The sequence below is a fragment of the Tachysurus fulvidraco genome, chromosome 4 (assembly GCF_022655615.1).
Source record: "Tachysurus fulvidraco isolate hzauxx_2018 chromosome 4, HZAU_PFXX_2.0, whole genome shotgun sequence".
Taxonomy (NCBI): Eukaryota; Metazoa; Chordata; class Actinopteri; order Siluriformes; family Bagridae; genus Tachysurus; species Tachysurus fulvidraco.
This window is the reverse complement of record NC_062521.1, coordinates 6452106-6478446: the sequence shown is the minus strand read 5'-3', so window position 1 is coordinate 6478446 and position 26341 is coordinate 6452106. Positions and strand designations below refer to the sequence as shown.

The 26341-nt window shown below is 36.5% G+C and overlaps 2 protein-coding genes across 4 annotated transcripts; both read left to right on the top strand.

Moving 5' to 3' along the window:
• The first annotated feature begins 541 nt into the window (after positions 1-541).
• Positions 542-17564, top strand: hcrtr2 (hypocretin (orexin) receptor 2). The gene is made up of 7 exons (XM_027165688.2): positions 542-908; positions 9540-9718; positions 11987-12242; positions 13563-13678; positions 14012-14232; positions 14410-14531; positions 16489-17564. The coding sequence occupies exons 1-7, from the start codon at positions 704-706 to the stop codon at positions 16653-16655; spliced, it is 1266 nt and encodes a 421-aa protein (XP_027021489.2). The 5' UTR covers positions 542-703; the 3' UTR covers positions 16656-17564.
• A 1224-nt stretch (positions 17565-18788) lies between these two features.
• gfral (GDNF family receptor alpha like) lies at positions 18789-25399 on the top strand. 3 transcript variants are annotated; one of them, XM_047811901.1, is made up of 11 exons: positions 18789-19083; positions 19848-19979; positions 22411-22554; positions 22634-22744; positions 22842-22901; positions 23073-23397; positions 23481-23516; positions 23631-23884; positions 24550-24630; positions 24734-24818; positions 24938-25399. In XM_047811901.1, exons 1-11 carry the CDS (start codon positions 19062-19064, stop codon positions 25014-25016), a joined length of 1329 nt encoding a protein of 442 aa, XP_047667857.1. In that variant the 5' UTR covers positions 18789-19061; the 3' UTR covers positions 25017-25399. The 3 variants fall into 3 exon arrangements, with proteins under 3 accessions (XP_047667857.1, XP_047667858.1, XP_047667859.1); XM_047811902.1 differs by having other exon boundaries at positions 18795-19083; positions 22637-22744; XM_047811903.1 differs by lacking the exon at positions 23481-23516 and having other exon boundaries at positions 18796-19083.
• The last annotated feature ends 942 nt before the right edge of the window (positions 25400-26341 follow it).

Here is a 26341-nt window from a genome sequence, read left to right as displayed (position 1 = left end):
AAACAATAAATGTCATGGAATTTATTTTCTCTCCCAAATATAACCTATGTCAAAAGTAAAGGCATTTTCTATTGTGGTTTCCTACTAAAAAATGCCATGACATTTAAAATTTAAATAACATTTAAATGTTTTAAAATATATTCTATATGAAATTGGTCAATATTTTAGATGTCTTTTTATTATTATTATTATTATTATTATTATTATTATTATTATTATTATTATTATTGTTATTATTATTATTATTGTTGGTATTATTATTATTATCAGTAATTATTATTATTATTATTATTATTATTGTTGGTATTATTATTATTATCAGTAATTATTATTGTTATTATTATTATTGTTATTATTATTATTATTATTATTATTATTATTATTATTATTATTATTGTTGGTATTATTATTATTATCAGTAATTATTATTATTATTATTATTATTATTATTATTATTATTATTATTATTATTATTATAGCACGTGTTTAAAAAGAATTCTAGAGGAAAGAGAATGTTTAGTAAAGAATGCTTCTATGGAAAATCACACAGGTCTCGTGCGCGTAATGGCGCGCTCCTTCCGCGCAATTGGTTACCGTGAAATCTCCTCGAGCGCGTCACGGCGACGTTTAAAGCACCTCGCGAGCGCGCTTTCGGTCTTCATTCACTCACCTGCCTCGCGATGGTGTAACACTGACACACGGCATGGCGGCGGCCACCGTCACTTCCAGCTGCCGCGACTGTTCCACGTCCAATTCCACTGCGAGCTCCGCGCACCTGCGCCTCGACGAGGACGACGAACTTTTGCACTACATTTGGAGTGAATATTTACATCCGAAGCAGTATGAATGGGTCTTAATAGTAGGATACGTCATTGTGTTCCTGTGCTCGCTGGTCGGAAACGCTTTAGGTAAGTTTACAAATAAAACCTTCTGATCTCATATAAAGACTGGAACCAGGGCAGGTTTAGTGTTCAAGCAGTTGCCAGATTGGATCTGGTGGGTTTTTTATTATTATTATTTAACCTTGGATTAAACTGTGGACTTGATTAAACCTAAAGTTGATCAAATGGTCGGTGTAAATCGTTACACTTTTGCTTCTGGTATTCAATTTTAAAACTATTCACAGTGGCTTTATTCCCATAATCAGAACCCATTGAAGATGTTCTCTGTGTACAGTCACTCAAATACCTGGCAGAAATCCTACTACACAACGCTACACACTGATGTATAGTGCTCTGTGTGTATCGGGTTTGGTGTATGTATGTATGTGTGTGTGTGTGTGTGTGTGTGTGTGTGTGTGTGTGTGTGTGTGTGTGTGTGTGTGTGTGTGTGTGTGCGCGCGCGTGTTTGTTTGTATTGAGTTTGGTGTATTTGTGTGTGTGTGTGTGTGTGTGTGTGTGTGTGTGTGTGTGTGTGTGTGTGTGTGTGTGTGTGTGTGTGTGTGTGTGAAGATTGGACTACTGTGAGGAATTGGAATTGTTTCAGTATTATTCCAGATGATGATTTTCAGTCTGCATTGCACTGACTCGTTGTTGTCATTCTGCTACAAACCCCCTGTACAAACTTGATTATAGGTCTTGTACCACTGAGGTGGAAGAGTGGGATGCGTTTTATTTTGCATTTGTATAATTATCTGAGGCTGTTTGCCTTTGTTTATTAAATCTCCACCTGATACAGATCTTTATTAATGTGGACTTTATGTATTTTAAGATCATGGGCATTGGAATATAGAATTAGAATTATTACAAGCACCATAAAGATGCGTCACTGTCCAAATACTAACTACATTATACATATTTGATTTTTAAAGGGTTGTTCATGATATTTCTTTCTTAATAGTTTAAAAGGCAGAAGAAATGCTTCCATATACCTTTACATTGTCCTTGAATAAAATATACTGTAATGGAAAATTATAAAATAACATTTAATGGACATATGATGGTGCAGAATTTGTCATTTGATCATATTTTGTCATGTCTTTCAATGAAATTGAAATTTGTTGACTCTTGTGTATATGTAAATATGATATAATAAATGCAAATACCATCTGGAAAAAAATGTCATGCAATTATCATTGTAAATGCAACTTAAAATGCAGTTGATTGCTTTATTGCTTTATTTGGCAGATTGCAGCACATTACTCTGATTGCAGCACCATTCCTGTTATTTGTTTAGTTTATTTACAAATCAGTTACTGGGCTCTTGTTATAAATATATTATTAAGTCCTAAGGGTGTTACTATAATTATCCCAAACGAACTGTCTCCGTGTTGATGTGGCTTTGACAGATTCTCTTTTATCAGCCTGCTTCTTTAAGGCAGAGTCAAGGATGCACAATGAATAGCAGCAGCACATAAATTACCAAGTAACTGATATGCAGATGATACACAGCTGCTGTGAATGGGTTTATGGAATGCGTAATGGACTTGAATATTGTGACATAGATTTTTTTGAAGGCAAACAGAATGTTCTGTTTGAATACATGTTTTAGATTAATACTGTATGTCCAAGTTCAGAGATACAAAAAAAAAAAGCATGATGACGTGTCCTGATTATAAGGGAATAACACTCATGAGCCTTCCATGAAAGGTCTGGGATGAATGCATCATGTGATCAAGTCTCTGTCTAAGACATAAAAGAGTGTTCTTGATGGGATGTCGTGATTGCTTGCCTGTTCATGATTTCTACAGACAGGATGTCAAGGTGTCCAGTATGGTTAGCTAGAGATAATGTCCTTGTTATTTTCAGATGATGATGTTCTCTTGGCATCTAAAGAGGACACCTCCAAATCAGCAACTTCTAGTCAAAGGCCAATGTTGTTTTCTAGAAAAAAAAAGTGGGATTCTTCATGTGAGTTGAGGCACCTTGCCATATCTGTTGAGGTGTCGGGGTCAGCAGTAGCAGATCAGTACCGCTCACTTTATGTCACTGTTCTCATCTATGGTTATGAGGTATGGGTTGTGACCAATATAATAAGGTGACGAATATTGGCATAAATATAGGAAGTACAAATTAGGTTAATCCTAATGTCATTGTGATTACCCTTGATGATAATTTGAAGTTGTTTTGATATCTAACAAGAATGTCCATGAAAAGCTCTCACTACATCAGGAAGGTCACTTGGTTATGACTTCATAGCCCCAGGAATGAACTTCCACTGGAGTGATTATACCAAACAGTTGGCTTGGGAAGGACAGGAGAGCTTTAAGAGGAGTTGGGGATATTAGACCTTTTGATCAGTAGTCCAACACCTTAACCACTGAGTTACCTACTTCCCCATATAAATTTATGTAATCACTAGCGAATACGGCTGGCGTGTAATGCTGTTACATCATGGTGGACTACTAGGGCATTTTTAGGAAAGTCAGCATGATCGGAGATGAAAACAACTCGAGCCTTTTGTTGATATGAACTATCAAAGAAAAAGGTGTCCACCCCCTGTCCACTTTCAGCATAATGTGAATTTTGTTTGGTTTATTTCTGAACTTTATTGCCTCCTAATCTTGCCCCATCTGCTGTTCTTCTCATCAATTCAAATGGTAAATTATTGGTTTAGTTTGGTTCATTAGTTTGGTTCAACTCCTTTTAGACATGGATCCTCCACCTTTTCCCGAGGTTAGTGTGAAGGTTACACCATTTAACAGCCATCATTTACATCCCGGCAAGATTTACATCTTTTACGTTTAGGTGGAAATGTCCAAGAACTTCAACAAATCTCCACTTCAATGGAAGTCATTTGTGTCTGCCAAGGTAAGGGTTCATCTACCATCCAGTGCCTGAGTACAGTCATGAGTCATTCTACCTAAAATATATACAGTAGTGGTCCAGGAAAATGTTATGAAAGAGTTTTCTCATCCACTGTTCTCCCATGTCTATTCGTTCTCCCCATGTATACTCCTGAGATATCAACCAGATATCATTGGAGATGTCACTGCATGTTGTACGACCCAAATCCAAAGCAGAGTGACAAGAAATTCTGTCCATATTGCTGCACTTTAATCAAAAGCATTAAAACTGCCTTGTCATAGACTGTGAGACCTAGAGTGCCGTCCCACAAATCAAAGTGCTGGAGGAAAACGTGGAGTTACTCTCTTTTGATTTAGATTTGTATCCACATTTCCCATAGCTACAGCCTTTTCTCTTGTCTCAATTGACTGCAGGAACACTGCTAGTATCCAATCCACAGATCTTTACCAGCTATTTGAAGTACCTTCGAATGGTGATGAAGACCATTTCGAATGGTGATGATGACTGAGGTCTAAGAAATTCAGAGAAATGTGATTTACTTTCAAGTGCACTTCTATGCATCCCAGAAATTTCTTGGAACTCAGTTGAATCATAGAGCGGAACGGAAAATGGTCTTCATCACCATTCAATGGTACTTCACATTGTTGGTAGAGATTTGTGGACTGGATACTGCCCTATCCGTTTTCCGTGCTTAATTAATGAGCTACACCATGAATTCTTGAACTGTCTTATTGTTTTACATCATCAGTTCTTAACATTATTTGTGAGAGTAACAGTATTCCCACTTGTCTCACTAATTTGGTCACATGCCAGGATGCTATCCACTTTCATTTGACAGTTACCTTTTAGTGTAGGCTTCCACACAGACATGTGAAGCCAACCAGGAAGCCCCATCTTTTCAGACTGTTACAGTCTACCATAGTACACTCAGAGGTTGCCCACTCAGGTTGCCCACACCTGGGTAAATGCTTTGATTGACAGTGGAGACAGAGGACACCATTTATCCCATCCATAGAGCACATCCTGCATTCTCTCTTGATGTTAAATGGATTCACAACAAATCAGATAATAACAATCCAGTGATTTTACATTTAATGATTAATTAAACACCTCTGTTACTGTAGATTAGATAAAAGGTCTAGGCATCAGTTTACTTTAGATAGACTGTATCAGACTCAGCTTACATTCACTACAAACCAATCAAATATTCCAGTTGTTATTATATGTGTGTGGGGGATGCATTACAGTGGTTGACTGAAAAATGACATACTTTCTATAAGCATTATTAGTATATGGTTAATTTTTTGATTTGATGAATTAAACAATTGAAAAAATCTAATTGTAATTGTGGCATGTGCAAAACTTTAGACACCCTACTAAGGAACACCCCCTTTGGCCGACATCACAGCATTCAAATGCTATTTGTAATCAGAGTTTTTCAGAATTTTTCAACCATTCAGTCTTACAGAACGTCTTTAAAGCTTGCTGTGCAAGTTGATAATCTACCTAAATACATACAATACTGTGGTGCAATTGCAAAAGCCTCAGTTTGCATTCCTTGAAGTAGTCCAAGCTTTGAGGTACAGTACAGTATGTTTTGGATTATTGTCAATCTCTTATCAGCTTAAGTTTTTTACACACATTATCCCATGTGTTTCCAAAATTTGCTGATTTATTATTAGATTTCTTTTCTTCTTTTCTTTTGTATGCGCAATGTTTCCTGTGGCACTGATTGCTACACAAGCACAAAGCATAATAGATCCACCTCCATGGTTAATAGCAAGATGTTCATTTAATCAAATGCTGCCTTTTTAAAAAAAAAACAAAAAAAAAACATACCATTGGCTTTTGTAGTCCATTTATATTTCATCAGTCTGCTTGTCTTGTTTACAAAATACCTCTGTTTTTTTTATATGTACAGTAAGATGTTAATGTTTGTGATGAAGTGACAGATAATGCTTCCTTCTGATGACTCTTCCATGCAAATCATGTTTGTGCAAGCAACACTTCACAGTATCATTGGTGCACCACCTCTCCTTGTACTGCAATCCCAAATGACAATTTGTCAGCTTCTTAATGAGTCCTTCTGAGTCAGTTATGTTCCAATGAGTTAATAACTTTCTGAGACTTTGACTATGGCTGTTTTGTGTTTTATTGAGTGAATTGCCTGTTATTTTGCACATGAATATTTTTTGGCAGGAAACTGGGCAAAGATGCCTTACTGCTAAGCTCAAACTATTTCTCATTTGTCTCTCAACGACTCATTTCCCTAACAAACTGATGCTCATTGTAAACCTCATATGCTGTTGTACATGTAAACTCCAGGGCATCAGCAGTTTCGGAAATACTCAAACCAACCAGTACTGTTCATATGTACTCCAAACATTGCAGTCTGATTCAAATATTCATTTGCATGTGAATTACATATATTTAATACATATACTTCATACACCATTGAGCAAAATATTTATGAGTTAGATAAGAAAATAGACAAGTTCAAGTGTTGGCTAAATGTTTTTTTATAGGATTATTTCAGATCTACAGATTGAGCTCAGTCAAATTGATCAAGGTGTTTATATTAAGGCTTTTCGATCCAACTGAGCTTTTTAGTCAGATTAATAGCATTATAAAGTCACATATAAAGGTACTAACTGTCATCACATTTGTTGGTTGATTTGTTGAATATCATCTTAACTGGTATCTGGATGAGTTGCTGATGCCTGACCAGCAGATTGGATGATTACAATAATGAACAATGTTCCTATTCAATTGCCTGATGAGTGCATGTATTTATTATATCTTGTGCTTGAATATTCTTTGATAAGTTATCTATTGCAATCCAATAGAACACTAAACACTTTAGTTATTATCATGCACATGAAAAGAGTATACAAATGAGAATTTTTATTTGGCATATGTATGGAGAAGTAACTTGGACGTTTGTACTGACTGCCAAACAGCCATGCTGGTAATATGTTCATCCCAGACAGCATGTTAATATATGCTAATGTACCTGTCTGAATGGAAATCTTAATGCTGATGTTGCCAGCCAAAAAAAATAAATATTCTGAGTATATTGAATACTCAGACTTTGGTCATTACTTTAAATATTCTTGCACGTATGAGATTCGGTTTGCATCTGTTGCTCTTACCAATAATATACAGTAAACATCTCATGGAGAAAGCTTGGTTTTAGGCTAAATCTGTGGTTATTTTTCCTCTGTTTATTGGGGGAACACCAAACTGAGAATTATGTCAAATATATTCATTCATTCATTCATTCATTCATTCATTTTCTACCACTTATCCGGACTTCTCAGGTCACGGGGAGCCTGTGCCTATCTCAGGCATCATCGGGCATCAAGACAGGATACACCCTGGATGGAGTGCCAACCCATTGCAGGGCACACACACTCTCATTCACTCACATTGTGTGTATATGTGTATGAAAATATACAACTGTAGCACTGGTGCTCTCTTCCTGACTTTACTGACTAAAAAGCACACAAAGCTAGAATTTTTGTATTTTGTTAACGAACTACTACATATAGGTATTATGCTGTTTTATTATTACTACACAATATAGCATGAATTTATTAATTTACAGTGTTAATACCTGCAAACTGTGTTGAGCTAGAAATAACGCTATGTTCCTGTAATGCAATCTTTCAGTAAAGAATCCGTCATTATACAACAGCTAGTTCCAGTCGTACATTGGATATTTACAGGTGGTTAGTCTGTGTGTTGGGTTCTTTAGGAACTATTTTTATTGACAGAGAAAAAGGAAGCAGATTGAATCATTGCAAATTAAACAATTTTCTCGTCAAAAACAAATCTGTTGTGATATATTTTAAATATGTCGTGAGTACCTGATGTATTTTGCCTGCAGCCTCATGTCTAATATTTATTGAAGCAGAACCCTTGTTTCTGTCGAGACCACTTGTCAAATGAGGATTTAATTGATGATAGCATACAGTTAGTGTTGGCGGTATGGTTCTGTTCTGGGCAGGAATCCACGCGCCCGTCCGCGCATGCATGGACAGAGCGAGGAGAGCAGCAACTAGAAAATAGAATAGACCCCCACTATAACAGAACCATTAATCATGCATTTTTTTTTTTGGCAAATAAATGGATAAATAAATAATTAAATAATTAGAGAGAGGGAGAGAGAGAGAAAAATATGTGGAGATTTAAGACATAACTGGTGCAATGAACACAGGTTCCAGCATGGTGGAGTCGGGGTTGGAGGAGGGAGTTTAAGTCGCAGCAGCAGCGACGCGTGCTAGAAAGCAGCTCAATGAATGGGTATTTAAATGGTCGGGTAATAGGAAGTCGTGGTGCACGTCATGGGCAGCTGATTACCAGCTGATGCACACTTGATGACGTAGCCTGCCAGAACTAACGCGATGCTTGATTTATGTCTTTTTTTCTTAATAATTCTTCTTTTTCATTTTCTTTTTTTTTTAATGCCTGTCTACCTCTTATCTGATATCTGCATATTTAACCCTTTGTATGTCTTTTTAAATGAGATGATTGTGAATTTTAGGCTCTGATCATTGACCACACGCACATTTTAACACATTTTAATATAGTACGTTAAAGGAAATTAGAAGAAATAAGAATACCCTGAATTCAATAGACCTTCAGTGTGTGTGCATGTCTTCAGTAAAGTGCACCTTTTCAACAATAGAAAAAAAAAAACATTAAATGAAACCTGTAAGTGATCTTTAATTATATGTCCTTATGAAAATGCCGCTGTGCTGCTTTGCTATGCGCTTGTTCTTATAGGAAATGAGAAGAGCTCATTAGATGGTATATTAGCTACTGTAATTCTTCACACAGTAGCTGTCTTTTGTTCATATGTGCTTTTAAAATAAAATCCCATTCCATATTTAATCCCCTTTTGTTATAATAATAACCTCCACTCTTCTGGGAACACCGGGGTGTAGTCAGAGTCTCAATTCATTTTCATTTACATTTACATTTACATTCAGAGCATTTGGCAGATGCCCTTATCCAGAGCGACGTACATAAGTGCTTAAATCTCTAACATTGGATACATTAATGCTGGTTCACTAGGTTACATACTTAATATACCATGAGTTTAAAACATTGTTCAAAGTTACAATGAAAAAGTTTCAAAGGGTTTTTTTTTGTGTGTTTTTTTTTTTTTTTAATGCAAATAAATTCATCCTAGAGGTGTTCAGAGAAGACTATCGAGGAGGATCAAGTTCTTCCATGACTTTAACAAACCATGTCTTCATGGAGCCACTTTCATGCTTTGGCCCCTGAGTTCCACTGCAGGGAAATCGCGATGCTACAGACATTCTATACTAAAAAATTGTGTGCTTTCTGAATATATTCAAGTAGAGCTATACAGTATTTGTGTTTATGCATGGCATTATATCAATCAAGTCTTATATTAGCCAAAAAAAATGCACATAAGGTGAAGGACATACGAATAAGTAGTCATGTCCCTGCTAGTACATCGGTCATTGTGTCAATGTGCTACCAAAAATTGATTTTACACCAAAGATGTATAGAAGGCAGGCAAAGCAATCAAGCATGTATTCTGAGAATATGACGCTTTTGAGTGTCCTTTTCAAAAGGTTTTATGGCACATAATGGATTTCTGTCTTGCGTTCATGCCACTTTGGTTCGGTAAGCTATGTTCTAGAAATGGTCATATTTTGCGCTGTCTTTACTGTCACTCATAAGCAAGCGCTGAACAAAATAGCCCTATCATCAGCATCAAGTGAAAAATAAAACTTTTAAAACTGATCTTTTCTTCAGTTTGTTTTGCAGTGTGGAAAAACCATCATATGCGCACAGTGACCAACTACTTCATTGTGAACCTGTCCTTTGCTGATATCCTGGTCACCATTACTTGCCTTCCCGCCAGTCTCGTAGTGGACATCACAGAAACATGGTTCTTCGGAGAGACACTCTGTCGGATTTTACCTTATTTACAGGTTAGTATACGGGGAAGCAATTAAAACAGAAGGGGATGAACAGAATAATTGCACCTCGTGAATAAGATTTGAATAAGAGAGCAAGTCAGTGGCAAATACACCGGTGCATCATATTATAACAGAAGCCGAATTGTAGCAGTACTTTTTATCTTTAAAACAGTGTCATTCTACAGAATTTGTTCAAGCCATAAAAAAAATGAAATCTAAAATTGCATGTCAACATTAATAGTCAAACTTTTCTGAATATCTTTGGTTTAAATTGTGACAGTGCACTTTCATAAGCACACAATTAAAGGTACTAGAATATCCATGGAAATGAGAACATGAAAATCATTATTAATCTTATTGGGCACTAATATATTATTTATGTTTTGAAGGCATTTTTATTTTAAGTTTACCTTCATGCATATCATTACATATGCAGAGCTCTGCTATATATGTATAATTTTGTATGTTCTTTAGTACCACTAATGATTAAAATGTAAAACCACTCCAGGGAACTTGGGATACAAACCACGGGACACTTTACTTAAGGGCTTGTTAAATCCTGAAACTGCTAATACATTCAATTACCTATGAAACATAATTAGTTTTGATTGCAAATATGTTTCTCAAATCCCAGGAAAGGTTAACAGAGTCTGTGAGTGCTGAAGGGCTTATCTTCCAATGGAGGATATTGTGCATTGTGCAATACACAGGGACCTGGCTGATTTTCTACCTGAAAGCTCCAAAGGGTTTAACAGCAGAAATTCCTTAATACAGTGCTGTGCAATCAGCTGGGACTCGGCAATAATTGCAGTAGCTCAGTTTCGTTCGGCATCATGTTTTTTGTTTTGTTTTGTTTTTTTTGCAGGCACATTTCAGGGAGAATATAGCAGGTATTTACAATTACTGAGCATCATTATCCCTGCAGTGTTGGATTTCATTATTTCTCTTGGCCTGAACATTATCCAGTTTCCATACAGCAATTCACCATTGCCAATGGGACTGCCAGTGGGAGTCCAGTAACTCTTCATTGTCATTGTTTATTGTCTTATTTTATTCTTGTTGTAATTACGGCATCATTAGGAATTTCTAGGTTTCCATTCTGACAAACTGAGTGACCAGCAGAGTGCATTTGTTTTAATTTATCAAATTGATTAAAAATCAATCGACAAACCCAAAAAAACTGCAATTATCAATATCTCTACTTCAGCAAAAAATGTCTTTCCATGAGACAAGAAAAATGGCCGATATACATGTATGGTTAGATTGTGGCATGTCTGTATTTAAATTAGCGATTGAACAATTTGTATTCGTTAAGCCTCACATCTGGATTTGATGTGTATGCTCTTAGAACCCAGTTGTTTTCTGCATATATATATATATAAGGAATTAATTGTAACCTTTTGTTTATTGAATGTTGTTAAATGACAAACAAGAGAAAAAAAATGTTGTGCTTGACTGCAATATAACAATATAATGTATAGCAAACAAGGAAAACTGCATAAAGAAGGCTTCGTACTAAACGGCATCTGTGGAAGTCGTTTTTGTTTGGTTTCAAAACACTAGCAACAAATATTCTTCATATATTCCCCCTACAGAGACCAATGACAGCTATGACAAGTTAGCATTGAATGCTGTATACTAGAAGGTTTTTTTTTTGTTGTTGTTGTTGTTGTTGTTTTTGCTTCTTTTAGATAAGGCCCCTGAGGAACTTTTGTATGGTGTAGTCGAGCATGGATCCTTTAAAACCCAAAGCAAGAGCTGCTACTTTCCAAACAAGCTTAAAATGCATATTTACCATTTTAAAGAGAAGCCTGGAGTGACCTTGTAGTCAATTAAAAAATATGAATAACCTCCTACTTTACATTTTTTAACCGGTAAAGAGTAGCTTGGAGAATAGCTGGAGCAGTTTGAGCCAGGCTTTCGTGGTTGTAGCATGGAAATCGTGTATGATGCATATATCTGACCAAAAAAAAATCCATGAACCTTTTCATATTTTGAATTTTTTTGAAGTTTATTTATTCATGTTGGCTCTGTTAGTTTATTTATTCATTCATCTCTGGAACACTGGTCAATTGGTGGAAATACAGTCAATTTAGTTTGTCTAACAGACACTAAAAGAACTAAAAGGCTCCACTAGCTCCAAAGGAAAAACACCTTAATGGTATGAAACAAAAGGAAGTTAACAACTTAACAGTTCCTTGTCAGAACAAACATACAGTAATAAAGTTTACCTTTGTTTCTTTCTGTCATCATGTATTTCTAATCTTTTGTTTGTTCCAGACGATCTCTGTGTCTGTATCAGTGCTGACCCTCAGTTGCATTGCCCAGGATCGGTGGTATGCAATCTGCCACCCTCTAAAGTTCAAGAGCACTGCGAAGCGAGCCCGCAGGAGCATCATCCTCATCTGGTTGGTGTCTTGCGTGATCATGATTCCTCAGGCTGTTGTTATGGAGTGTACCAGCCTTCTGCCTGAGCTGCTTCCTGAGCTCACCAACAAGACGGTCCTCTTTACCGTGTGTGACGAACACTGGGGAGGTGAGAGAGCACTCACTCAGAAGTCATGTTTACTGTCACATACATAGAGTGGTTTAAACGTCTAAATGAGTGAAATCATAGTAAATATACTCAGTCATAAAGTGATATAGTGTGAAGTACAAGGTGTCTGACACCAGAACTATCCATCCATCAGCATCCAGTGTAGGGGTAAGTGATGATGGTAAAGTTCAGCACATGGAAGGCAGATTAGAGAGGGTTGTGTTAGTGGTGTTATTGGATTGAGACGGACTGCAAGAAAAAGTTGCTGATGCTACGATAGCGTCAGGGTGAGAACAGTCCGTGTCTCGGGCAGCTAGAGTCTCCAGAGGTCTCAGTGCTTTCCTCATACTCCTTCTCCTGCTTTTTTTGAGATTGACAAATGGATATCTTCCTTAGCCTTAAGTGGATGTAAGGTACGTGTTCCTCTTGGTTAAACTTAGGCGGTCACATTTTAATATCCTCTAAGAAAAATCTAGTGATGAATTAGACTTGCTGAAAATGCTAATTAATCTAGTGACAAATGAGCTATAATCGGTAAAGGCAGGTTTCGATTAAGATATATGGGGTCTTAAACAGATCACCCTCTGTAAATAAAGAAAGCTCCTAGAAGTCGAAATGAAATGGTTTTGGATTTTGTAGATTCTGCGAGCGGCATTAATTAGCTTTTAGAATTTTTGTGTTCAGAAGCAGGTCAATAATCGAAATTAAATAACAAAAGAAGGAACAAAAAACACAAAGGGAATCATCACAACTTGATCTCGACTGTTTATAAACAGAAGAATTTATCTGAAATTCCTGTTATCGTTTAATACATTTTTTGTTTCTTTATATTCGTTCTTGTCTGGCCTTCGAACTATCAAATGAACATCCAGGCATGACTAGGTGTGATTTCATTTAATGTAATATTTTAATTGAATGTACACATTGTACATTTTTACTAATTATATTAAATACCTACATAGAATTTAGTGTGTGTGTGTGTGGGGGGGGGGTGTCCTGATCAATTCACACATAAAAGAGCTGCTGGATTTAACAGATTTTCAAACTTGCTATTTTATTTCAAACTTGTTTTTTTGTCACGTGTGTGTGTGTGTGTGTGTGTGTGTGTGTGTGTGTGTGTGTGTGTGTGTGTGTGTGTGTGTGTGTGTGTGTGTGTGTGTGTGTGTGTGTGTGTGTGTGTGTGTGTGTGTGTGTGTGTGTGGTCCTTATCAATTCACACATAAAAGAGCTGAGGGATTTAACAGATTTTCAAACTTGCTATTTAATTTCAAACTTATTTTGTTGTGTGTGTGTGTGTGTTGGTGGTTGGTCTCTTGACAGATGAAATCTACCCCAAGGTCTACCACACCTGCTTCTTTATTGTTACCTATTTTGCCCCTTTGTGCCTGATGGTCCTGGCATATATCCAAATCTGTCAGAAACTCTGGTGTCAGCAGGTAAAAAATGTCTCACCAACTTCAAAAACTTTCATCATAAGCCAAATCTTAATGAGAATCATAGTCAAATCTAATGCTATCAACTGTTTAGTATTCATATTAAAAAAAGGCGTGTGAGATTCTGAGATCTTGCTTTTTAGTTCTAGCGACTTTTTAACTCCAGACACTAGAACAGTCTTTATAATGGATCCTTCTGCAGATAAAACCAACCATTGTTATCATCAGTCAGTGTTATTACTTCTAATGGATTAGTACCGAGGCTCTTTATCGACTGAAGTGCTATTCTGACTTTTTTTTATTTATGACTTTATACTTTGTGTAATGTCTGATAAGATTCCAGGGACTTCGTCAGTAGTGCAGAGAAAGTGGAAATCCCTGCAGTGTTCAGCTCAGGCTGCGGGCCCTGGTGAGTCGGTCAAGATCCGGACCAGCGCGGTGTCGGCTGAGATCAAGCAAATGAAATCTCGACGGAAAACAGCACGCATGCTGATGGTAGTGCTCTTCGTCTTTGCCATCTGTTATCTGCCCATCAGCATCCTTAATATCATGAAAAGGTACTTTTTCTTCATTTTTTATGAATTGACTGTTATACTGTGAGTAAAATCATATCTGGAATAAAAATATATATCTACAGATAATATCACAGTTCTCTGAAATGAGCTTGTAATGCCAATAAAGATTAAGTTTGACTCAGGTTTCTGTTATATTGTTCTATAATTTCTCACATCTAGAGTGTTTGGTGCTTTCAAGAACACAAATAACAGAGAGACGGTGTATGCCTGGTTCACCTTTTCCCACTGGCTTATATACGCTAACAGTGCAGCCAATCCCATCATCTACAATTTCCTCAGCGGTGAGTATCTGAGATAACGCTCTTAACAGACTCTGTATAAGACATTATCTCCATCTGCTGGACACATCGAGGCTTTGCTGGATCCATACATCCATACAACTGTACATCACTGTCAGCTCTTCATATGAAAAAGTCTTCAAATCTTTTAAAGCTGTTGTTCTCCAATAATATATGTTCCCATTCACTTTCCAGCAGCTCTTAATTCATATTTAATCAGCATGCTTAATATTCTTAACACACACTCACACACACACACACACACACACACACACACACACACACACACACACACACACACACACACACACACACTCATTCACACCAATGGCAGTTCTTAATCCAATTATAATGATAAATTAGCAACACATACTTTAGCAAGTATCTTTTATTTTTTAATAAAAATATATATATATATTTTTGGAAGCTAATATTTTTTATTTTATTATTATTATTATTTTTTTTGAAGCTCTAGGTATGAGAGACCTGTAGTTGCACTGGCACTGGTTAGCGTTCATGAATATCCCTATATGTAAACAACAACACGGCAATTATTTATTCCTGCTTTTGGCACATATGTATGATGGCTGTAGCTATGATAAACCTACCTGTGTAATGTTAATCACAGCACCAGGAACTGTGCAATGTTTAATTTTGAATTGTAGGAAAATTTGTACATGAAACAATCCTTTTTCTGTAGTTTTTATACTCTAGTTCAAAGACCTACTAGAATAAAATCATTCATATTGTCTCACATGCATTTCAGCAGAGTGATTTTTTTTCTTCATATAATATTTAGTGGTTGGGGTCAGAGCACAGGGACAGCCATGTTACAGCACCCTGGTGCAGAGAAGGTCCTTACTAAGGGGCCCAACAGTGGCAGCACTGGGGCTTAAACCCCAACTCTTTGATCAACAACCCAGAGCCTTAACCACTTGAGCCACCAGCCCATCTAAGGCCACATTCACACTGCAAGTCTTAATGCTCAATTTGGATATTTTGCTCAGATCTGATTTTTTTTTTGTTTGGCTGTTAACATTACCTTTTAAAATGTGGCTTATATCAGATACCAGTGTGAACTGCTTGCTGTTTCGAACTGACCCGCATGCGCAAACGAACAATAACAATGACGTCACACGCAGCACGCCGTTGCGCTAAAAAGTTGGCGAGGTTATGGAGGAAGTAATGTATCATCTGGTGCAAGCAAACATATCATGTAATGCTATAATGTGATGTATTCAATGCAAAAATTATGAGCTGGTTCACGTAACCACTTTATATAACACTCTTAGCACACACACGTTACCAGTCACGTTTGTGTCACGTGCGCCGACGCAAAAAAAATAAAAATAAAAAATTCGCCGGCGCATAATTGTGATGAATGTCGATGTAGATTGACTTAAAAGTCGCATCAGATCCGCCTTGGCTGTTCACACTGCGGCCACGTTGGAAAAAATCAGATTTGGGTCTGATTCAGGACCACATATGGATGCCCAGATCTGATTTGAAAAAATCAGATCTGGGCGAGATTTGAGTGTTCACACTACTCCTGAAGAAGTCTTGGGTAAAATTTTTTTTGGCGGATTTGGGCCACTTTTACCTGCAGTGTGAACGGGGCCTAAGAGCCTTTTAGGGATAAGTTATAATAAGTTAAATAGTCGATTCCCCGATTCATAGCACTGAGAGTACTTTTTCATGTGAAGGTCCATTGGGATTGTTTTTAAGTCATCACACAACCTTGCAATATTCATTCCCTACACTACCTAGCTTGCTTGTCATTCTGAGAGATTTTTGCTCCACATGATAGTTGTGTGCTCTGGTGCATTACATTCAAACAGTATTCACTCACAAGGATGGGAGCATTTAGCATTTAGAGACATCACCCTTGGTATTCAGGATCAACATTAGAAATGAGGAAAATGCATTGCGGATTTTTCTTATTATTGTTCTCTTCAAACAGGTAAATTTCGCGAGGAGTTTAAAGCAGCCTTTACCTGCCACTATACAGGTCGAGGGGAAAAGAAGGAGAGGGTGAGGACCAAGATGAGCACCGACAGTCATAAATCCCTGTCCACGCAAGTGAGTCATTTTGACAATGTCTCACGAATCTCAGACCAGGTCATGTAGCACGGATCTGCAAGGGTTGGTCTTCACAGCATTCCACTTCATCACTGGTTTATAGGACAAAGCAAAGACAGGCTCAGACTTACTCGATTGATATGCACCGAAGGTTTCAACGGAGGCTTCAGATTAACACCCACACAGATGGAAAATGACATTCTGCCTCGAATAGGAGACCAAGAAACCACCGAATTATGTTTACTTTTACTTCCATTTATTATTTTTCTCCATGATTATAACTTTCATACAGAAAGCACAGCACAATCTGGTGAGGGATTCATACTTTTCACATGCCATTTTGTTTATATCTCATGAAGAGAGTTGCTAAAAATTCAATAGTGTATATTTGCCGTTGTACAGTATTACCTGCCGTATAGCACAGGAGCAGCATGTCTGTACTGTGAATGAATTTGCAAAAAACATTCTGATCAGCAGTCCCATTCCTTGAGAGTAATAAAAAAAATTGTCACATAAATGAATAAAATAATATGAAAACTCTCAAATAACCTTATTTTGTTTCATAGAGATTGCTCTCTGCATTATGTGCGGTGGTTTTTACGTATTTGCACAAGCTTGTATTATTCATTTTTTTACCCTGTCTCGCTTGCTTATTATGTGGAGAGATATATTTGCACCAGATAATAGCTATTTGCCTGAGGCACATGTAGGGATCAGAGGGCAATCAGAGAAAAACTAGTGGCAGATTTGAGGATCTTTGTTCTGCTTTGGTGGACCTCTTAATTATGAACGCTTTTAAATGGCAGGGCGTTCAATTGCTTTCGTAATAGTGCTTTGTTGTTAGAACTTCTTTCATGTGCTTGTTGAGTTCTTGCTGCTAACCTTAACGTAATTACCTTAACGTAAACGCATTCATGCGGTACGTCAACGGCAAACAAAATAAAGATACTTTGTTGTCATTCCTCCTCTTTTTTTTATTTATTTTTTTTATCTGTTTTAAATGTCTGAATTTAATTGGTGGTGTTTTGTTTTGATTGCTTACGGTGGAAAATAGATTATTAATATTGTCAGCCGTGCATAATCTATGTTTATTTATATAGCTCGTTATATCGCAAAGGTCAAATTACATTTAGTAAAGATGCAAAAATAATCTTGCATTGTTCAATTGTATCTGATGTATCTGCAATCTGCATTCCTCTTAATTCTGCCTGTCTATATAGCACACACGACAGATTTTTATATCAGATTTCATCGGTTACAAAGATGTTTGACTAAAATGTCTTTTCAATATGTTTCTCTAAAGCCTAATAAATTTGTTTAAAGGTAAAAGATATGGTGTGTGATTACTGATGTTATAAAGAGAGTGCATATTTGAGTTGATTTTACAGAACATGAGGTAGATTAGTGGTTAAGGTGTTTGATTGGAAGGTTGTTGGTTCGGAAGGTTGTTAGTTCGAATCCCAGGTTCACCGTGCTTCCACTGCTGGGCCCCTGAGCAAGGCCCTTAACCCTCAATTGTATAAATTGAAATAAATTGTAAGTCACTCCGGATAAGGATGTCTGCTAAGTGCCGTAAATGTAAACAGTGATGATTTAGATAATGGTGCTAATGTGATTCGCTGAGGTAAATGTATCCACCTGTATGGACCGAAATGCTAGAGGTTGTTAGTGCATGAGATTTGATTGTGTCCTTGCATGATTTTGCTATTTTTTTCTATACTTTTACTGTTTGCTGGATAGTAGCTTCGGTCTGGGATAGAAGATTTTAGACTTGTTCCCATGTTGCCCCTATTAGACATTATACATTAGTCTTTATGTGTAACAGACTGGACAAATTACGCAGACAATAAAAACATCATAAATTATGGAAGGGGAGGGGGGAAAATAAATAGCGCTGTTTATTTGCGTCACATTGTCCAGAAAACCGCCTGAATATTTTACAACGGTTCCAAACTGTTGCTCAGAGGTTAATATGATACAAATAAAACGCTGCCGATTATTATACATACGCCAGATTACAATGTATTGCGCAGTAATTGCGCCGTAATGATGCTCAAAAAAGCTCAACTAATTCCTCATTAAGGACGCGTTAATGAGGAAATTAACGAGTTATATTAAATGTAAATAAAAACACTCGTTCTACAGGTATATACGGCCTGTGGAAATGCTGTAGGTTTTATACTGAATGGTGTGTATACAATAATAATTAAATGGCAAAGTCAGAAATTCATCACTATTTACCGTATACGGTATTGCACTTAACAGTTTAACTGTACAATTCAGACACTGATTTTTATTTATCACCATGTTAACAACTAGATATAAATATACCTTGTTCATGATTAAAAAAAACTTGTTGTGAGTGACGTCATTTCCGGCTGCTGATATTACTAAGGGGACTCAAGCGGCGGCTCGTGCAGTGCGCGAGCGCAGGTGTTACTTCAGTACACAGACATGAAGACGGCTCTGTTTATCGGTGAGCGAATATTCACTGTTTGTTTGTTTGTGTTTGTTTGTTTGTTTGTTTGTTTGTGTTTGTTTGTGTTTACGCTGTTAACAATTTTTTTTACCAAACTTTTGTACTTTTGAACGTTTTACCGACGTCTAAATGACGTAAACATCAATGTAAACAACTATATGTTCAAATGTCAAGTTTCCTTCATAAGCCACATTAAATATAGTTAAAAATTGAAAATAATATGAAATTGTTCTACTATTTTAGGTTGAAATACGTTTATTTTATTAAGTAAGTGAGCATCCAGCTTTTTGTGTATTTCTGCGTTGTTTCTGAAAGGCTGTTTTACATTTTATTTGCTTTTTAATAAGATTATTCAGGTCCACATTTATAGATAATTATGCATGCAAAAAAAATAAAATAACAATCTTGTATATTGTTATAAAAATAAAGCCTCTGGAAAACTTTCTGCTTTAACTGGAAAATAAATTGTTATAAAACCCCCTTAGTATATGGATGGATTGTATTTATTTTATGATCGTAAATGTTAGAACTGTTTACAGTAATATTTTAGTTATTCTTTAAAGCCATAGAGATTTTGTATGCCGGAAGTTTCCACTCACTTTTTATTAATATTGCTGTTAGGTCCAAATAAATCATCATTATTTACTAGTTTGAGGGGGTTTTGAGATGAGAACCGAGCTCTTTCGGCTCAATAGTTTATTTAACAGAACAGACTTTAAAATGTAGTGAAGTAAATTTTTTATATTTTTCTTTATTTGTAGGGATCTGGCTGGTTTTGCACACCGATTGCGACACAATATCTCCAAGCTGTTTCTCGCTGATGCAGCCTTGTTTTTCACCAGATCTGTGCAGAAGTGAACAGACTCTTCTAAGAAATGTTTGTGTTTCTGAAGGTACTCATTTGTTCCCTGCAATTGATTTATGACTAATTCAATCATTCCAAAAGGCCATAGGTTTTCTCAAATAACAAGATTTGCCAAGATATAGATGCCAACCCAATGTAATCCAATTTAAAAGCAATAGCCTACAGCAATAGGACCTTCTTGTTTACCTGCTTATTCAGGTTCACATGAAACCATTACCCAAGCAAGGATCTGTCTTGTGAAGAAAGGTGTTTTGGTTTGCTGGCTATATTTGAGCCCTTACCCTGGATTTCCTGTCTTTATAATGGTGTTGTGTTGTGGTAAAGTTAACCAGTTCTGAGTAAGGTTCAGTATCACAGAATGGGGAGGAAAAAAACTTTATTTACTTTATTTCTAGTAAATAATTTCACAGTGGACAAATATTTATCAGTCTTTGAGGTTTTATAGGTTTAGAAGCATACATTTTGGCAAATCAAGTGTATTTAGAGATCAAAAAGGTTCTGTGGATTATTTGTAAATCAAAGATGCTGAATTTTAGCAGAGGGATTATTGTATCTTTGGCCCATTTTTCTTACATGATGTTACAAAAACGCTCAACACAATGCTCTCTCAAATGTAATGTTTTTTTTTCCCTATGTAAATCTTAAATCTAACAACCTTACAACTAACTCATTAGAAGTCACCTTCTCATTTAACCCTTCTAGCCATAACATGGGACCGATATATAGCCAAAGCTACATTGAGAGTAATTAAAATAATGAGGTAATAATTTCTTTTCAGAGGTTGGTATGATTCCCAAGTGTGAGTGGATGCTATAAAATCCAGCCTTTGGTGATGCAGTGAACTTAAATTTTTATTTAGCTTAACTATGTGAACACAATATAATGTTAGACATGTATTAAGTAGAACTCGTTCATCACCACACAACTGGCATGTTAAATGTTCATGGGCAAAAAAGTTACAGTAGCATCTTTTATATATATATATATATATATATATATATATATATATATATATATATATATAGTCTAACCTTTGGTATGGAAGGCCTGGTTCTTCTAAGAAAGGCTCTAAAGGAGGCAAACCCATTCTTTAGCAAATGCAAAGGACATCCCCACCTTATTAATGTCCTCAGCAGTGAATTTTTATTAGGTTGAATTTTTTATAAAGATTGTAAATCTTATACATTACTATTTTTTGATGTGCTTCTGTTTGGGATCGATAACAATTTGTGCTGGTTTCATCAAAATCACTGACTTGCCCTCGGCTGTAAATGATAAATGCACTCAGCCCCATGTACTTGCATCAAAGCTGTTAGACCATACAGAGTAAAGATAGACAGAGTCTGGTCGTTAATGAGCTTCCTAAGACAAGTTGATATTAGTTCTATTTGTTAAGATCTGGTGAGCGCGAATTTAGACAGGAACCCAGGCCATGCTGAACCGTTGGGAATTAAGTTTCAAAATTGCACCTTGGAAAAGAGGTTAATTTAAATTCATATGTTATACCAAATAAAAAACATCTAAAAATGTTAACTATGTTTGTGTAAAATAGACATTAAATAGACATTTGACTAATGGGTCAGTCTGTGTCTAGAAAAGAAGTCCATGTAAATAAAAAAGAAATTACAGCGAGTTAGTAAATGTTGATAGCTAAATTCAAATTGATTTGTATAGCGCACTTAACAATTGACATTTTCTCAAAGCAGCTTTACAGAACATAAACATAAAACAAAAGTTTAATACAAAGTTTAATATAATACAAAAAAATCAAGCTTAATATTAGACATATTTAAATGTGTTTGTATGTATCCCCAATGAGCAAGTCTGAGGTGACTCGGGTGACTGTGGTGAGGAAAAACTCCCTTGGATGGAATAAATAAACCTTCCTCACATTTACAAGTTAACAACCATAAACAACAATTAGCATTTAATGTAGCATAAAATAATACAATCTAGTAAATCATATAGACACACAATGATTTATGAAGGGACATCCTATAATGGAAACATTATTTTGAACTCTGGAAGTTAAGATTTTAACATACTAATTTAAGTAAATTCAATGGTATTAATCAGATGTTATCTCCTTGCTATACAGATAGGTGACAGATTAAAGGAAGAACTTTAGCACTTATTTTGGACCACCATTTTAGACCGACTCTGTTGGGGAAGAGTGGCTTTCATCTCTTCAGTACTGTTCCAGAGACTGGAAAAATTAATACAAAGAGAGAATTTTTGCCATGATGCATTGAAGCTGTTCTGGCAGCTTGTACTGGCACAACATACAAATAGCCCGTTTTATGTGGGTTATTTTCTTTCGTTTAGTGCCCGTCAGTATAATACAGCTTACCTTGATGGAAGTCCTTCATGCCAGTAATACGCTACCACTGCATGGATCAATGCTTAAGTGGAAGTCCCATCATTAAAACCGGCTTTTCTGCTTTGTCCCTTTTTATCAGACAGCAGCTGTCAAATGCAAAGTACTGACGGCTGTAACATGACCATTCAGGCAGTATTAGCTCGCTCAAGAGAGTGTGTTTGCACTGATGAAAATCCATGCAGCGTTCTACAGCTCCTTGTTTCCTTCTGCCATCCCTACTTAGGTATGGTATAGAGCACATACAGTATCATTTCTGTCCACACATTGTACTCGACTCTAAATTAAAGCCACTTCTTTTAAAGCAGATGTCGATCCCTTACCTGCATCTGACGCATCAAGATTGGCAAATCAGCAGGCGAGCAGTCAAGCCAATGCTCGTCATCCTCATTCAGATCATCACCTACCCTTTCCCGGTTCTACTACATTCCATTCGTCAATGAGTTATTCAGTTATATTTGCAGCATCTCTTGCCAAAATGTCACTTTATTTTCCATTTTAACTTCTTTCCAGTTCATGAGAACAACTTGAAAAACAAGGACGAATGGAAAGAAAGTCAATTATTACCATCTGGTAAATTGATTTATTTTTTTGTTGTTGTTTATACTGAACTGCTGATTTAATTATCATGAGATCTCCCATTGGTCTCTGTTATTATAAACAATATTTATGTGGAAGTTAACACCCAAATCCCAATCACAAACTTTCTCCCTCTGCTTTGGCTCTTAATGTCCCCAAACTAAGTTCCAACTCTAGACATTTCCTGCGTACAGGGAATGACTCTGTGCATCCAGGACGAAGTGTGTAACCGGCAGCTGGTGCCGTTTGTTCAGTCTTGTTCTACACCTCAATGTGAGGGCAGGCTTTGCAGGATGGCAGCAAGACGATTTTATTCAAGCCTACCCGAAAACATGGTTGACATGCTGGTATTCTGCCAGTGTGAGCCAGATGATCAGGATTGCAAGCATTTTCAGACCATGCACAATTCCAACTCGTGCAAACAAGACCAAACATCAGAATGGACCTGCCTGGAGATGCTGGACAACTGCACTGGAGAGAAGATTTGCAGGTTTGGTCACTCTACCTCCTGTCAATTAATTATTATGATCATATATTTTGCCACACTGTATTGGTTTCTATTCACTTTTCCAGCATCAAGCCCATCTGCTCTGTCCACAGAATATCGGGGCAAGGAAGACAATGATGTTTACTCATGCTTACATTTTTATATATGTATATAAACAATTTAAAAGCTTTACTAAAGAGCTGCTTGGTAACTGCACTGCTCATTTGTGTTAACAGGCAGAGGTTCGAGGTATTCTTGTCCAAATGTTTTGGCTCTGAGGATGCTTCACTTAGTGGATATTCAACCATAGAACTGCTGCATGTCCTAGACCTCAACTTTTTTGTCAGTGGAAACAAAGAGTGCAGGCTGGCCTTTGTAGATACAATGGGATCTGTGCTTCAGAGCCTATGCACCTGTCATGGACTGGATCATCACAATCTTTACAGGTGCAATGTGCTGCAACAAGCCATTCATAACAGATCCTATTTCAGTAAGTACTTATGCATGGTCAATATTTGTTGTAGTCAGAAATATCTAGTTCCTGTTCTGATCGGCAACAACAGTGCTGATCTACTGTTATAAATTTGGGTCAGCTAGAGACATGAAAAACAGATCGGTGACAAAGTAAAAAGCCTTGACTCGATTATGCTGCAGCATTTTTGCTCTCATGGTTTGACTTCATTTAGAGTGAAGGATCACTACAAATCAATGCAAAGTGTCTGACTGATTACCTTTTAGAAACATATCCGTCCTGGTAGGAGCGGCCTTTTCCAGGATGACGGTGTTCCTGGATAATTGTCTGGTAGCAGCCAAATGAATTCAAAAGCCTATAGAAACATTCTGTCTCCTTATATACAGGGAAATGCATCCAAACTAATTGGCAGGATGTTTATCATGTAGCAAGACAAGTTAAAAAAAAACTCCAACAATAAATGACACTAGAAGGGATGGTGCTCCTTCATCCTTCCAATACATCTCAGAAGTCAAATTGCAGTGAAGCTCTGTGACCCAATACCTGATGATGGTTTTTCTTTTAAATTGTCACCTGTCTGTAGTTGTATTAGAGCAGAAAATACGAGACTTACCCTGTTCTAATCTCTTCATCTAATGGATGTATGTGTTTTTGGCTGGTTATTTCTGATGTCATAAATCTAGAACCACAAGGGCCTAAGAAAAATATCCCCACTACGAAGTCCAAAGTAAACAAATCGCAGCAAGAGCATTCATGGCTAAATGGTAAGATGATGTGGAAGTCTTACTTTTGTGTCACATCTACAACAAGCAAAACATTCTGCCGATTCAATGATCTGATTTCTGCTGATTTCTTCATTTATGACAGATCAGTTATTGTACATCGTATTATCCGTTTGTGTGCTGGTGGTGATCATTGCAGTCAGCCTTGCCATTGTTACACATAAACTGGGGTAAGCAGTAAAGCACTATGTACAGTGAATCATAAGCAACATATGTAGGGAAATATTAAAGAATGAGTTATTGTGATTTATTTATTTTTGTTTGTTTATTTATTTATTTTTACCTCTAGCAAAAAACACAACGTGTCCGAAAACCCAGATTCAAGATACAGACCCCCAGAAGATTCCACAAAATCATTTGTCTTGTAACTTTTCAGATGGTTCATAACTCACGGATGTTCACACAGAGAGACTGTTTGTTTGTACAAGCTCAGATTATTTTATAGTTTGTATATATAACAACATTTATCAAATAGAGTTTTAATTATTATTGTGATTACACACCGTTGTAAGATATTGAAGGATCGTTGTATTGTTACTGTACTTTTGTTCTAGAGTTAATATTGCACCAAGATTTAACATTTTATAGAAACTATTACTATTTATTGCTCTTTACATGTACTATAGTTAACACTAGTCAAATATAACTATCTATAAATATATGTGATGGTCTAGGAACACCCACTAAAAGACACCACATTTATTTTTATATTTGTAATCGAACCTGATTATGATTAAATCAACAAAGCATGTCACAGCAATGATACACTCTTCACTGGAAAGTACAAAAATAAGTCTTTTCTTCTTTTTTCTTTTCATTTTATGAATTCAGACACAGAATTTTCTCTCGCTTTTCCCTAAGTCGTCTCAACTATGACGTATGACCGCGTTCAACAAATTAGAATGCAAAAAAGCAAATAAAATTAGTTCAGAAATGTTTTAAGTGTGTAGAATGTTAGTTAATTCCATTGTCATGGGATAAAACACCGTAGTCTATCACAATGAGGAGCTTCCTAATGGCTACTATTGTAAATGTGGTAACAACAGTGCTGATCTACTGTAAATTGTATTGTTTCAGTACGGACTGAAGTCCAGAACGTTCCTGTGTTTTTGATGTAGAGTAAACTAGACCTCACTAGGTACCATTTTTTTTCCCCAAGCAATTTGCTTATGTTTCCCATTATATAAAGGTAAAGACAACACGCATCTAAACTAACGGCCTAATTTAAAACACCACGTCCCTGCCCGGGTTGTTAGTAAGGAATGCCACACATTTACATAAATGAACATGAGCAAGCTTGAGCCTGTATCACATCAAAGTAAAAAACCTCCCTGTCTGTCTTATGTGACTAGTTTGGCAACACCCACAGGGCCATCACAAACGTTTGTGCTAACATGTAACTGCAATGAATATATACACAATAATACCACACACACCCAGTACCAGCATATATCTTTGTCTGATATGCTACAAAGTAATGTTTAAGCATTTATGATGTCTGCCTTGACACGTGTTTATAACCAACGGAATACACCAGCATAAAGATAATAATTGCATTTTTTTAGGGAACTAACGTTCCTCCGCAGCGCACTGATGGCTCATAAAGGCCGTAACAGGTTCGCTTGTACAGTATGTATAAAATGTATAACCCCAGAAAAATAAAGGATCTTATCAAGACAAATAACATTCGGTA

Bases quoted from the DNA above. Each gene is read 5' to 3' on its own strand.
- gfral (XM_047811901.1), top strand. From the start codon at position 19,062: ATGAAGACGGCTCTGTTTATCG. The intron at 23,517-23,630 runs GCAAGGAAGACA...TTGTGTTAACAG, and splicing joins TCTGTCCACAGAATATCGGG to GCAGAGGTTCGAGGTATTCT. The intron at 24,631-24,733 runs GTAAGATGATGT...CATTTATGACAG, and splicing joins AGAGCATTCATGGCTAAATG to ATCAGTTATTGTACATCGTA.
- hcrtr2 (XM_027165688.2), top strand. From the start codon at position 704: ATGGCGGCGGCCACCGTCACTTCCAGCTGCCGCGACTGTTCCACGTCC. The intron at 13,679-14,011 runs GTAAAAAATGTC...ATGTCTGATAAG, and splicing joins AGAAACTCTGGTGTCAGCAG to ATTCCAGGGACTTCGTCAGT. The intron at 14,532-16,488 runs GTGAGTATCTGA...CTCTTCAAACAG, and splicing joins CATCTACAATTTCCTCAGCG to GTAAATTTCGCGAGGAGTTT.